The sequence below is a fragment of the Pararge aegeria genome, chromosome 4 (genome assembly GCF_905163445.1).
Source record: "Pararge aegeria chromosome 4, ilParAegt1.1, whole genome shotgun sequence".
NCBI classification, from domain to species: domain Eukaryota; kingdom Metazoa; phylum Arthropoda; class Insecta; order Lepidoptera; family Nymphalidae; genus Pararge; species Pararge aegeria.
The window spans coordinates 16,530,374-16,546,039 of NC_053183.1; the positions used below are offsets into that span (position 1 = coordinate 16,530,374).

General features: G+C 33.3%; 1 protein-coding gene across 3 annotated transcripts; it reads right to left on the minus strand.

Annotated features, from left to right (window-relative positions):
- Positions 1-751: 751 nt before the first annotated feature.
- LOC120637709 (probable uridine nucleosidase 2) lies at positions 752-11,831 on the minus strand. 3 transcript variants are annotated; one of them, XM_039909668.1, is made up of 8 exons: positions 11,717-11,831; positions 10,492-10,605; positions 7,242-7,341; positions 5,711-5,879; positions 4,543-4,659; positions 3,509-3,645; positions 2,527-2,716; positions 752-990 (listed from the first exon to the last, which is right to left on the minus strand). In XM_039909668.1, exons 2-8 carry the CDS (start codon positions 10,533-10,535, stop codon positions 851-853), a joined length of 897 nt encoding a protein of 298 aa, XP_039765602.1. In that variant the 5' UTR covers positions 10,536-10,605; positions 11,717-11,831; the 3' UTR covers positions 752-850. The 3 variants fall into 3 exon arrangements, with proteins under 3 accessions (XP_039765602.1, XP_039765603.1, XP_039765601.1); XM_039909669.1 differs by having other exon boundaries at positions 11,713-11,831; XM_039909667.1 differs by having other exon boundaries at positions 11,622-11,831.
- Positions 11,832-15,666: the final 3,835 nt, after the last annotated feature.

Below are 15,666 nucleotides of genomic sequence, written 5' to 3' on the forward strand. Positions count from 1 at the left end.
TGCACTCACGTGAGCAGCTAACTTGTTTAGAAAGGGTTAGTAGAACTTTTTGTAACAGAGCTCGTCCAGGGAGGTAATATCGCCATGCTTATTTCTGCCGCTAAGCAGCGTTGTTACAATGCTGTGTTCTGGTCCGAAGGACGTGAGTGCCCGTGTTATTACAGGCACATGAGGCTTAACATACTACCTAGCCCTAAATTGATTGACACAGGGCGAGATGTGGCAGGACGTGCTCCTTGTGACGTGTTTCTCTGTTTATAGGCGATAGTTCTCCATTTGCCAGATGGGCCATCGGCTTGGTCCGTCATTTATGACCATTAAAAAAAAAATAAGGAACTAGCTGTTGCCCGCATTCTTTATCCGCACTTATAACGAGTTTTAACAAATTCTGTGGGAATATCATTATTTTTCGTGAAAAATAAACGACTATTCCCTTAAATCCCACTTGGAAATTTGATGTTTGTCCAGGACTGAAAGTAACTTATGTTACTCTCCATCTCAGTAAAATGGTCTACCTAGTTATTTATAATAAAGGTAACTTTATTTACTTAAACTATTCATGTTAATAAATTACTTAAGAATATGTTTATGCTATAAACTTACAAAATTACTTAATAACCAACGAGCACACAGTTAACAAAAGTTTAAATCGCTTTTGAAGCTATATAATGATAATAGCCCGCCAAACAGCCGCAGGTATCGAATTCCAAAGGGTTGTCGTAGAAGTATATACCTATTTGTTTATTATATATATATTGATCTTGTCTGGGTCCTAAATATTACTACTAAACATTAATTAAATTATCATTATAGGTATAAACAAAATAGATATAGAAATGAATTCTAAGATTTAGTATTTGCCTTCTAAATCTGAGGAAAATAAATTGTATAGGAATTTTTTGTATGGCTCCTTCTTCACTTTGACTATTATTCGTGCATTCGCTTCTTCCAAAGTTGTGAACTTGTTTGTGTTGATACCCCTTGAATCACCTGCAAAATGTGAAATAAAATCTTAAGAGGATGACTTTTGTTGAGGCACATATATATTTGCTTTTGCTCGAGGTTGGATGTCTATTGTATCATCTCAAATATAACTACTACAAAATGTAGACCTGATTCGGTTGTTAACCTTAACTAAATTGACGGATATTATAATAGCTACTAGGTTTTGAAAAAAAAATCATGGAAGTCTGTTTATCTTTTTTTAAACACGTGTTATGCCCCTGCTTTCTAAGTCCAAAGCCGTGGGTTTAGTTCTCGCAACTGGAAAATATTTGTGTGATTAGCATTAATGTTTTTCAGGGTCTAGGTGTTTATATGTACCTATATTCTAAGAATGTATGCATATTATTCATATAAATATTCATCAGTTATCTTAGTACTCATAACACAAGCTACGCTTACTTTGGGCTAGCCCCAAAGTAATATACAACGACAATACACACATCAGTATCTAGATACTGATGTGTGTATTGTCGTTGTATATTTATTTATTTATTTATTATAGTAAGTATTAAGTAATAGTTTGAAACATACTTTCTGTTTTAATACTATACTATATACTTATTGCAATAATACTTTTTGCAATAATTGCAGGTAATATTTCAGGATTTTTATTAAATATCCCGAAAATTGTATGTGAGGCCGTTTAAATAATAAATTCTTAATAATATCAAAATAGAAACGGTTCTCATTTGAAGTATACACTTTGAACACATTTGAATAAAAACTTTTAAAACTAATAAAAATGCATATATATATATATATATATATATATACACTAGCTATTGCCCGCGACTTCGTCTGCGTTTGATATTGTTTTTAAAGTATTCAGTATCGCTAAGCCTTAAATGAGTATAGTAGTATATATATAACATGTGACTGTCAATTAATTATAGACAAATAATTTGCAATAAAATAAAATTGCGACTATAATTAAAGATCTAAGCTATCCTATCTCTTAAGTTGGACCAGACTGCTCACGGTGTGCCAATTTAATTTAAAATCGGTTAAGTAGTTTAGGAGTCCATTGAGGACAAACATCGTGACAGGAGATTTATATATATTAAGATTATATATAAATATTTATAATTATTCTACAATTATATTACATATATAATACTCTTAATATTTATCATATTTCTTATTAATAGTAAGTACTTTAGTGTGTAAATTTATGTACTGTTTTGTTGTAATTTCGATTTCCCGCCTCTCATGTTTCTATCGTTTAGGTAAGCTGGAAGAGATCACTTTTTCCTTCTATTTTTTCATATGAATATTCTTAATTTATCCTATAATACCCAATAAAGATGTTTCAATAAATAAATAAATGAAAAAATATTAACATCTAAAGAAAAGATATCATAAAAAATTATTTAATATTAAGGTGATATTATAATTTGCATGCCATAGAATGGCAGATTGTAGCATGTAACTTGTTATGTTTTAGTATAAGATCAAATTTGTTAACCTGCAATCACGCAAATAAAGATTTGAATTTGAATTTGAAAAATTTAAAAATCTTACCACATAAAATAATACTGTTGTTAGAGTAAAGAGCTTCTTCCACGACAGTGCATTCTTCTAAAACTATGGCCATCGCAGATGGGTCCAGAAGACTCCAGAAGCTGGTACTCTTAATTGATATCTGTTCAAACTGGTTCTGAGCTCGCATTATTTTAGTCCGTATGGAACCTAGTACATCCGTTCTCCACTCCTAGAATGAAAACATTGAAAATGATTTTTTACCAGTTTGTTAACGTGATTAATAATAATCCGCTTTCTAGTAAAACTTACAGCTTTCTAGTTCTTAGACTCTGAATTAAACCGCAAACGGTTGGACGGATATACAAATATGGTGAATCTTTAGAGTTTCCAGTTTGTCTATAGAACGTGTTTTACAAAGCATTGAACAGAAGTGAAAATCATAAGACCTCTAAGTGAGCCAGGCACCTATTATCATTATCATCCATTCCTGGACATAGGTATTTTTTAAGGAGTTCGAAAATCCAAGCTTATTTTCAGATGGTACCAGCGATTCATTGAATGTTATCTGTCCACCTTGGTGGGAGCAGACCGAAGTTATGCAGACCTGTGAAAGGTCGCAATTCCAGCACTTTGGTACCCTAATGTCTAATGTCCATCTTGTCTTCTGAGCTATGTAGAACTATGCAGTCACCAATAACGATACCGATTTCCATTAACATTGTAACACAAAAAGACAGTCCTGTTGAAAGAGGTGTCTAAATTTACGTCACCAAGTGCATTATAAGCGCAAGATTAAATTGCAATAATATGAATAGTGACATATACAAAATTTATAATGGCACAGCTGGGAAATATCTTCTACTAGAATGTTGTCCGTGCCATCCATGTTTGTCTAATAGAAAATACACAAATCCTTATATAGTTTATGGCCTGAGCCGGGATCAGACATGCTAACCACTGGACCAAAAAGGCAGCTTTTTTAGGTCTAAATAGTAGGTTGTATGTGATGGTTGGTACGTACGTTACTTATTTTTTGGTATTTTAAGATCGGAGAAAACGGTATTATAGTTAATTTATCCGGTTTGCAACTGTTCACTACTATTTGATATGCCTCTGGATCCATGGCTGCATTGAATTCTGGTTTGGTGAAATCTTGATCTGTAATAAATATAAAAATACTATTAATTTTAGTTATATTATATTATGTCCCAACTGTAACTATCAGTAATTTTGGCACTTTTATTTTAGTAGAATGTAATGCCTTACAAACTGGCTATATTGTTTAATAATATCTTGATATTTTACAAATAAATGATTTTCGAATCAAGATAATAATAATAATATTATTATCTTGATTCGGTCATATAATATTGCTGAGGACAACTGATCTATATTTTATATTTTCTATGTCTGTTGTTATCCCACTGCTGTCTCAGATGACGGATAATAAAGTATAGCATAAACCAACCATTTCATTTGTGAGATTCCAACCACCCAAATATCTAAGGCGTAGTCCAACGAAAGTTATGTGCCTAGATATTTCACTGACACATTCACCCATAATCTATCACTGCTACAAAATTTTGTAATAAAATGAAGATACCAGAAAGTAGCAAAATATCTTCCTTGACTATTTTCAAAAAATGGCGAATTTTGCATATAAATAACTCAAGAGCCGTAATTTAATTAATGTATGAAAAGATTTATTAATTTGGCATTCTAATGTGGGTTTAAAAGAGTTATAGGCCAAAAGTACCTTGAAGTGGTAAATGTAAGATAATTGAAGGCTTAAGCGTCACCCTTTTCTCTCTGAACCTGGCTTATAAACACTGCGTTTTATGTAAAGGGATCCATACTCGAGACAAACGGTCGCAAGCGATATCACAAGCGTGCTCATTTGTAGGCGTGTGGACGGAAGTTTCAAAGTGATAAATTGCTACGATCATCGTGCAATCGGTTGCTGCGACGGTTTAACTGTGAGTGGGGACCCAAAACTAGGGTCCCGTAGGCATTCTTTGAGCACGGAACATTAAATATTAAAATAAAAACATTTACCGTAAATGTTTCCAGCTGCAACATAAAGCTGCGACAGTCTTGATACGAAGTCAGGATCGATTCTGATGGCTAATGCAATGTTTGTGAGTGAACCCAAAGCGACTACTGTCAGCTTACCTTTGGAAATGACAAGAAATAACAAATAGATTAAAAAATAATAGGTGCTATTAAATAATAAATCAGCCATTTTTGCCTAGTGATCCTTTTAGGAGTTTCATCCTATTTTTTGCGAAAATAATTTAAAAAATATAATGACCTCCATAAAAAAGTAGTTAAAAATATAGACGGTATAATAATGTCTATATTTTTACACATATGATTGAAAAATAAGTGATATTTTGTATCCAATAAAATAAAGTTCACATAAACCATCAAATTAATAATAAAATTATATAAATTGTAACATTTTTTTTATAATTTTTTTTTTATAATTGACACTGTAGAAAATGAGAAAAAAATTTAAATTTATTTAATGATTTTATTAATACAATAATTTAGGAATTGTATTTTTCAATGTGATATGAGCATTAAAACAACCAAACGATTATGCAAATTGAGTTTAAAAAAGACATTAAGAGCATAAAAATGGACTTCGACCACCTTATTTGTATAATCCGTATTTGTGCATAAATTTGGCAACCTATGGACTATAAAAAACTTTAGGGTGCGTCCAAACGGGATGTGATTACGTAATCCTTAATTATAATAACAATAACAATAAAACATTTGAGTGATATCGATAGAAAGTGTGCTCTCCGGGGCACTGACTGGACACCGCCATTTTCCTTCAGTCCTGGTTACCAATATAATTTTTTTGCCTTTCCTTAAGGTCGATGGCGACCTCCTGGCGCAGCGGTGTGCGGTGTGGTTTTAAGTGGGAGTTCCCGGGGTCGATTACCGACCGGGTCAATTTTGGTATTTAAAATTTCTGATTTTTTTCTGACCTGGTCTGGTTCGAGGCTTCAGCGGAGCCAAGTTACAACCCTACCGACAAAGACTTGCCCCTAAGGCTAAATCCCTTAGTAGGTGTTCCGTTACGTTGTCACATAGAAACCTATAAGGAGTAAGGGGTTAATTCATCTGCGTTATCATTTACCAGCAGGTAAGATTTGAATTAAAAAAAACACTAAACCAATCTTTAACAAACCTATATAGTATTCCATGTTACCTTTGTATTTTTTGGACAGTTGTATAAGAGCGAACACAGCATGTTCTTTTTCAGCAGCAATAGCTTTATAAGAGGCTGTCACGTTGTCCCCGAGGCCGTCATAACCAAAATAATAGTCCGATTCTATGCCGGCGATCAATGCTTTAGTACTACCTCTGAAGATTGGAACCTGTTGAATGAAAATGTTTTTTTTACTAGCTTGTTCATTTTTTTTAGCCGTTTGTTTTCTCAGACTAAATTCTACGTTGAGAGCCATGAATTTATTAATATCCCAATAGCCTTATAGCATGTTTGGGTAAGTCAAAAGCTTAATTATAAAATAGTTACCAGCTAAGGTAAACGCAGCGTTGGTACGCCCCCAACGAGGTAGACAGACGACATCAATCGAGTTGTGGGGAGGTTTTTGGAACTCCCTAGAAAATACCTATGTCCAGCAGTGAACGTCAGTTGGTTGTAGTAATAATGACGATGAACCAAGTTTTAAACTATTTTAATATTTTAAAATCATTGCTATTTAATGACTATATACATTATACGGGCAGTATAATGACTATTAACAGGTTTTTAGAAGATAAAAAAATAACTTGAACGTGTTAATGGTTAAAACCAAAACACAATAGTAAAAATAATTATAGGTAGATTTACACTTTATTGCACACGAATTCGTTTAACGGTAGGAATACCATAGAAGCAAAATTGCTAGCAATAAATTGTTTTTAAATAAACAAATTAAAATAATATGCGATATATATTAATTCTTAATATTTTATATCGTTGTTTTAATATTTTCAGGAAATTTTTGATATAACTGGTTTTACTTAATAAATTAATATAGAGTCACCATGTAAATACATGGTCTACCAACGCATTATCGGGCTACTACAGGGCACGGGTATCCTCTCAGAATGAGAAGAGTTTAGACCCCTAAAAGATTAGCCCGTTACCATCTTTACTACTGCATCATCACTTCACCATCAAGTGAGATTGCAGCCAAGGGATTCACCGCCTATAACATTTGTTAACGTAGTGAAAGCTTGTAGTGTATAGGACCAGATGGAAATGTGGTAAGTACTAGGATAACACCCTTTTATTTGAATTCATGATGATAATTTCAAAAATAAAAAACTACTAGTAAAGTCTTGACATCGCATTTGCATGTGTGTGTGTGTGTGTGTGTGTGTGTGTGTGTGCGCGTATATACATTTTTGTGAGTTACTTTACAATATTATCGAGCGCCATAACTTTTTTGCTGTTACCATAGGAATTCGTGAACCCTCTTAACTTTAAAAGTGGTTCACATTTTATGCGGAAAGTATTGTTCTGTGCAAAAAGTAGTGAGTAGCTTTTCGTTTTTATGAATACTATAATTAGCTATTGGCTTTATTACTAAACTATTATGGCGTAATATATATTAAACAATGCATCGAATTTGAGCCGCTGTTAATGCAGTTTTTTATATATATAAACGAAAACTCGTTAATCCATATAAATGTTTTTTTATGTATTTATGCAGTTGATTAAAATTACATACGTTTCTTCTATCTGCAATGCTGAGTATTCTCTGGGTATTATTAAAGGTTTGTTCTTCCCCAACGTTGCCGTGTGTTGTTGTCAATGCTACCACTGTAGGTCTGTAAATAATAGAATTAGTAAATATAAATTACCTACTTAGACCTGCAGGGCTAGCACAGGCAGGGGAAATATATTATATCCCCCGATTAACCTGTTCACCTGTTAAAGCACAGGAAAATTAAATATGAGAAGTTTTTTATGTTTTTTATTATACATATATTATACATAGATATATTTCCACTTGTGCGCTGAGAGATGATAAAGCTGTGGGAGAAGATAATTGTTTATCCTTTCCCCGGGCAGATAATTATCTTCTTCCCATGCTAGCCGTGCTGAGAGATAGTTTTATTTATTTTATAAAAATCTTGTTTTTTTCGAAGATACTTTAGAGCTTAAAAAGTTAAAAGATGATGAATAAGAATTTTCATTCCAACCGCTGAAACGTTAAACGTCTAAATTAGTTCGTAATAAAAAAATATTCGTATTAGTTAAAGCATGTGGCATTAATATAAAGCACACATAACTCGGAAAAGTTAGAAGTTAGTACCGGGTATAGAACTCGGTCCCCCAGAAATGGAGGTTAAGATGAAGTTAACTAATAGGCTATCTACGCTCGAACCGCATATTTAATTCTTCCTTTATTAAATTTTTATTCATGTTGTTACAAAGCATTGCTGTTTTGTCTTATGAATAAATAAATAAACTGTATTATTCTCGCGGTAGGTAATATTCAGTACTGTGGATGGTAGTACCTAACTAACAATAATGAGAATTGTAGAAAATCCTGTCCAGAGTGCGGTGAGGTAGAAACCAGTTTTCACTTCATAGCTGAGTGCCCCATCTACGCGCTGGTAAGATGGGAACTTCAAGGTAAGGATAGAATAAGTGAAGAGGACCTAGCCAATCTCTCTATAGGGGTAACCGTAAGGTTCACCAATGAGACTGGTAGGTTTCAGGGGGGGGTTGCTGTCGGGACACCGGTAAAACTATGTCTCAAACATGGGGAGTAGGGTGGAATAGTCCGTGACAATGGCAGGCGTCCCATCATTAAATATATATATATATATATATATATTTCTCGAACCCAACTCTACTATATATATATATGGGTGAAACCTACAAAGTAGTAGAGTTGGGTTCGAGAAAGAGCCGATCTCATTGAAATTCTAAATTTTGAGGAAATATTTCAAAACAGAGTAACCCCAGATTAAGAGGTATAAGGTCTCAAACTTGGATTTCAGCAGGCATAATAATTCAAAATTCAAAAATGTTTTATTCATGTAGACCTTATTAGAGGCACTTATACCTTCCCTAAAGATGTAGTAACTGCAGTATCACTGAATCAGTTTAAGATTAAACTGGACAAACAAACAGCACGAGAAATATAAAAGACGCATCAGCAAAAACCGTTTAGTCTATTATTTAATAAAATTAAATGTTACCTAAAGTAAAAACTATCTGTCAATTATGCAGAACCTTTATTTTTAGGTAACCAGGAAGTACCTTAAAGGTTTTGTAGTCAGTGCGTTGGACTTTTAGTACAAAACACGTTTTATTGAAGGCTGTATAGTTTTATTGCGTTTTAAACAGCAATCTATATTTTCTTACAGGCGTTTTACTGGATAGAAGCAGGCTCAACGAAATTCCATTATGTATTATGACAATTTGCTAGTGGAGCAGGTATATCCACGAAAAGCAGGAGAATCTGTAAGGTGCTATTTATAATTTCTCCAATCTCCTTTACTTGACACAGATTTAAAAATCTTGTGGGGAATATTTACTTCTTGCTTTTTAGTTGTATTAAATAGTCGTTTTTTTTTGTCAAAATATTTTTTTTTTTGCGGTAATGCTTGAAGAGTTCTCTCGGCACTTCACCATCAGCTCTTTAATTGATATGAGCACAAATTGCTTACCTAGTATATACCATAATCAAAATGCAACCAGTATAATACATATTATTGTTTAGTTTCTGGGGCCATACGTGGTCTTCATCATCAATTTTACTTGACCAAATGGTGCTATTCGATAGCAAATGCTCATGTTATTAAAAAAAATTCTCCAAACGCTATAGGTGTCGATATAATATTCCTCAATTTCTCAAGGATCCCTTCAATAGATCTCGACCTGATGAAAATGGGACCACATGGGACTTATAGCGTCTCAAACAAAAATATATATATATAATTTCAAATCGGTTAATAAATGACAGAGTTATGAGCTAAAAAACATAAATAAAAAATATTAAAAAACCTTAAAACTACATTAACTTAAAAACAAAATAATTCGATTATTTATTCTTGCAAGTAGGTCCCCAAACGTGTTTTATTCAAAATGCATAAGAAGCATCGCTGCAAAAACAATTCAAGTAAAGTTTTGCTAAGAGTTTCCTTAATGGGTTGAGGAATACTTGGAAGCAGCCGGCTCCGCTTTCATCTCTCACGAGATAGAATAATGAATGTTAAATTATAAAAAGTTGATGTTGGAATCAGACAACTTATGATCTTCTTGCCTCGGTAGAATCTGCCTTCCGTGTGGTGAGATAGTCTCTACAAACGCCTTTAATTCCAAAAATGTAAATTAATATTTAGAACGTGTTTCGTAACCGTACAAACAGTGTGAATAAATAAATATTATTACGTTAATAAAACTTTTTTTGTTTAAATAAAATCTTTTTGATTAATTTTAATATTTATCGCTAATCACTACTGCATTTTAGTTTTTTTTTTCCATACACCAAAGAAGCATAACTTCTAACGCGTGTACATAAGTACACACACTCTTTTTTTTCTTATTCCACTAAAAGTTAGCCCTTGACTGCTACCTCACCTGCTAGTAAGTGATGATGCAGTCTAAGATGGTAGCGGGCTAACCTGTTGGAGGTTATATTAAATAATATTTTGGTTATATTTATAACAACTCCTTAGTTAGCTGTCTTCTTCTTCATATGACCTACATTTTAGTCACTTTCGAAATCGGTTTATTATAATTTTATCTCGAAAAAATATATCTTAGTTACCCCTTAATAAAATTTGTAGTAAGTAATTTTAGTTACTCGTATTTACAAAAATTTGGTATACAATAAAAACGCTTTGTCTGTAGGTTTCATTAGCTGACTATTGGAGTTATGATAATTTTATTTGTACAAAAAAAATTTGATTACCTAACTTTTTGACTCTTGTTCGTATTAGATTTTTCTACATTTAACTCACCCGTCATAATATTTTTCATACAGCAAAGCCATAAATATAGCCATTGCGTCATCGGCACCTCCATCTTGATCTATGACCAGTTTTTGCTTTACATCTAAATTAGCTGGCTCAACTCTATAAATATTAAAAAAAAAATCGGTTAAAAAATGAAATCGGACAAATGAATATGAGTGTTACAAACGCGTTTTAGTCTTTGAATAATTGGTTTTATCCAGTTGTACTTTAGTCTTTTAACTTCACCGGACTATCTGCGAATTTGACAAATAACTTCTTAATTTGTAATTTAGATTTAAAAAATGAATTAAATTAAAATCTATACATCTACTAGCGGACCCCAGCGCCATCTGTCGGGCTAGTTTGTGAATCTAAACCATCCAGGGTGCCACCCAAACGTATACCAAAAAAATCATTTGAATCGGTCCAGCCGTCTAGAAGGAGTTCAGTGACATACACAAGCACACAAGAAATATATATATACAGTAATTATTATTATCATAGCTTATAATGTAATTATTATTATGTGTTTACTAATTCGATTTATGTAAAGATTTAAAAATAGATGTATTTGTGTTTGGATAGCAAAAGGATATGTGTTTAACCCTGAGATAGAATTAATTTTACATTAAACTGTGTACTAGCCAAAAAATAACTGCATTGGAATATTATTTCATTATTTATCAATAAGCACATTCTTTATTACAGAAATAATTACCTAGATTTATTAGAGAACGAGGAAGTAACAAAGTATAATCTACATCAAATCAAAGAAAATATTCTTAGTCATAATAAGAACGTTGGAATAAGCACTCCACAATAATAATAAGTTTATTAAACAGAACAAATATTCAGGGCTAACCGGCAGATGAATATTCAATATAGAATTAATACATACAAATAAGTATTGTTAAAAATAAACTGTTTACATAAACGCTTACATTTTTTAAAAGAAGGACCGGCTTATACTGTAGTACAATTTTCCTACTAACTCAATTAATACGAAACAATTTTTATGGGAAAGAAGTCTAATTGGCACTGAGAAAAGATAGAGTTCTTGGAAGAAAATTGACTGCTCAGTTTATACAATTTGGTATTTTATTTACGTGTTAAATTAAATTAAATACTTTACTTACATGCCGTACACTAAATATAGAACAACCAAAGTCACTACCACCATTATTGGAATCGCTGAGGCTAATAAAAATTTATAGAATTTTCGCATACCTACTTTGTCTTTTATACAACTTTTTTGAGGAAAAAAATCACCCGTCCTTGTCTTGTATTAGTTTTATTTATCGAGTATTATCATAAACACATTATTCTGCTCTTTAGTTACAAACACCATGTTTATCATGATCGCTCACTTTCTCAGCCACTTAGAAATAATCTTGCTATCTCTATAAAACAAGATAATTTATTTATCTGAGGACGCATTACGGCAAGCGCACACTGAGAACATTTTTATCGTTCATCATTAAAAACCAATAACCGTCCTACTCCAAGGCACGGGTCTCGTCTCAAAATGAGAAAGGTTTTGGCCGCAGTCTACCTGGCCAAGTGTGGATTCGTAGACTCCACATACCTTTTAGAACATTACGGATAACTCTCAGACATGCAGGTTTCCTCGCGATGTTTCCTTCACCGTTAAAGCAAGTGATATTTTAATTTTTTATATTAAAAACGTACATAGGTAACTCGGACAAGTTAGAGGTACATGCCACGAAATTCCGGCCATTGATGCTTCCTTCCCTTTTGAATCATTGCCCAACGTAAATTCATATGTACCTAGTTGAAAAAATAGACAGATTTCAATTTTAAGAGATCGCTCCGGGAAATCCCCTTTGAAACCTTGGGGTCAGTGTATCTGCAAAAGGAAATCTACTCTTCCATAAGGAGACGGGAAATGGAGAGATATAGTCGACCTACACATCTTACACGAGTAAGATGTGTAGGTCGACCAAGGTTGAAGACGCAGGGCAAGATGTCTAAAACTCTGTTTTAGCGAAAAGTCAAGTAGCCTTTTTGATTGACATGGCAGAGTTAAGTATGAATTTACCTCGCGTTGTGTAAATGTAAAATGGACTGACTGGTCTCTCGGTATGCTATGACCATTAATCATATTATTTTTTTTTTTTTTTTTTTTTTTTTTTTTTTTTTTTTTTTTTTTTTTCTTTAATTGGAAAACCAACAGTTGTAGATACTAACTAGTTAACAGATTGATTGACTTAAAACTAATAACAGGTTAATGTAGATATTTCGTAGTATGTATAGTTAGCGGTTGGTTAGCAACTATCGGCTATCGGATCGGGCCAAAACCGGTATTTGGGATGTTGTCCACACCCTTAGCCGCGTTAAACTGTCGGTCGGGTTGTAAACACTAACATAAACTTATTTTCTCACTAGATAGACTTCTGTTCTTTGATATGTCCGCAATGGGGAAGTACATTGTCAATTAATTCCGTCTAGAGGGCGCCAAACGTTTTAAGCAAACAAACAGTTAATCTTAATATATATAAATCTCCTGTCACGATGTTTGTCCGCGATGGACTCCTAAACTACTTAACCGATTTCAAATTAAATTGGTACACCGTGAGCAGTCTGGTCCAACTTAAGAGATAGGATAGCTTATCTTTAATTATAGTCGCAATTTTTTTTATTGCAAATTATTTGTCTATAATTAATTGACAGTCACATGTTATATATAAATATATACTACTATACTCATTTAAGGCTTAGCGATACAGAATACTTTAAAAACAAAATCAAACGCAGACGAAGTCGCGGGCAACAGCTAGTCTCTTATAAATTTCTCTACTAAATCTCTGTTAATTCTCTTTGTTAAATTTGTACTTTTCGTAACTTTTTTAGATTTATAAAACAGTGTATCGTTGTGTACATCACAACAATGCATGTCTCAATGAATTATTAATTATAGAAAATAAATTTAACCAAACAATTCAAACATATTAAGTAAGTTTTAGTTTTGACGCATATTCAAATTCTAAATTTAAATTCAAAAATGTTTTAGTCATTTCATATTTACTTTATCATAGGCACTTATGAAGCGTTAATACATATAACATGTTACCACAGGTCAGGTTGTTAGGTCAGATTACATACCAAGACATACCAAGTGATTGACCCATTACCCCGGACTGGTGAAAACTGACAAGTAGTTTGTTACTTGTACACAGCGCCCTCTGCCTATAAACTTTTAGTAATCTTCATTCATCAATGCAGATTTGGCACTTTAATTGTAAACTTTAGTTTTAAATGTAGATATCACCTCAAAAAAATGGTAATATTTAATTCATAATTATTCATTTATTACTTAGACTGTGTACATATAATGCTTATGAGCTATATTATGTATCAACGCTTCATAAGTGTCTGCTAGAGGCCAAAATTGAATTTGAACCTGTAATACGATAGCAAAAGAAGCTAAAATTAGAATCACTTAAACATCACGAATAGATGTAAAAGAAATACTTAAACATTTCTAGAGTTGGCAATGAGGGAAATAAATTCAGTTGTAACTTGTATAAGGACAACCAGTGCGGAAATAATAGAGGTCAGTACTTAAACGTGATAGCTATCTTTAAATCCCACCAATCCGTATTAGAGAAGAGTGTTGGGTCTGTGCTCTAACTAAAACACTCTCTAATCTCAGGGCTGATAGGGATGATGTTTGTAATGTAAAGATAATATAAGTATCAAAACTTACATCACAAAATGCATTTCCATACTCTGTACAAATAACCCAGTTATTTTATCATTGCTATTTAGATCGACTATATTTATAGCAGCTCATAGACATATTGAGTGTTATCAGTCTTGAATGTCTATAATTTAATTAGTCCTCTACTCCTAATTCCTATTCCTAAAGTTTATCAACGATCAGTGACAACGAATTTATAATGTTTTAGGTTTACTTTGGTCTTTAGAGTGCCAACCTATATTTGATACTGGGAACAGCCTTTGACTACGCATCACTTCGTTATCAGCACCTTAATAGTTGGCCTCATCAGTAAACTCCAAGCAATGACGAGGGTATGCACAGGGTATGTAGATGATAAAGAAAATGTCCAGTACGAGTTATAAAAACTTAATGGTAGACTTTCTATAACTCTTACAAAGCCTATCCTTAAGTTTTTTGTAACTTGTAATGGAGATTTTTTTTAATTTTAAATCATCTGCATACCCTGTGCATAACCTCTATACACGCCACTGACTCCAAGGTACTTAGCATTCAATGAAGTGTATTTTGAGTTGATCTTTGAGGGACATAAGAAAACATTGATGATGATGATGCGGTCCAAGATGGTAGCGGGCCAACCTGCCAGGGAGTATGGTAGTCATATCCCTAATCAGTTTCTACGCGACATCGCACACTAAATCGCTAAGACCAGACCAGAGAAAATTCAGAAATTATAAAATCCCCAATTGCCACTACGGAGAATCCCCTACTTGTGTTACAGCGCTCACCGTTGCGCCAGGAAGGTCGTCAGAATCACCGACATAGCATAGAATAAGGGCAGGCCAGGCTTGTTGCAGTTCTGGAGACTGTGTGCTAGTTAGTGCTTCGTAGGATGTCCCTCCAGTCAGATGGAGCGACCTCCCTGGCACAGTAGTGAGCGCTGTGGTTGTGGGAGCCCTCGGCCGTGGCTAGCTACCACCCTACCGACAAAAACGTGCCGCTAAGCGATTAAGCCATTGATCATAAGACAATCGAAGTCATTGGGCATATTTAAAAATGCTGTTAAGGCTCATTATCTCGTAAAGACGACTATTATTATTTATTTATCTACTCAAACTTATATTTAAGTATTTATGGTATATTAAGACAGTATTAGTATATTTATTTTTTATATTTATCAATAGTATTTTCTGGTTTATGTATTAGTATGTAGATATTCGTATGTTTGTACTAAATAGTGTACCCCACCTATTTGTTTTCTTTTTAGTTTTCCTAATCCTAAGGTTGCCTGGCAGAGATCGCTACTTAGCGATAAGGTCGCCTTTTGTATCCTGCGTCATTCTTCATGTGTTTGTTCTTTTTTTTTGTCTCGTTTTTCTGATTGGTGTACAAATAAAGAGTATAAATAAATAAATAAATAAATAAGCGTTCCGGTACGATGTCGCGTAGACACTGATAGGTGTATGAGTTTATTACAACTG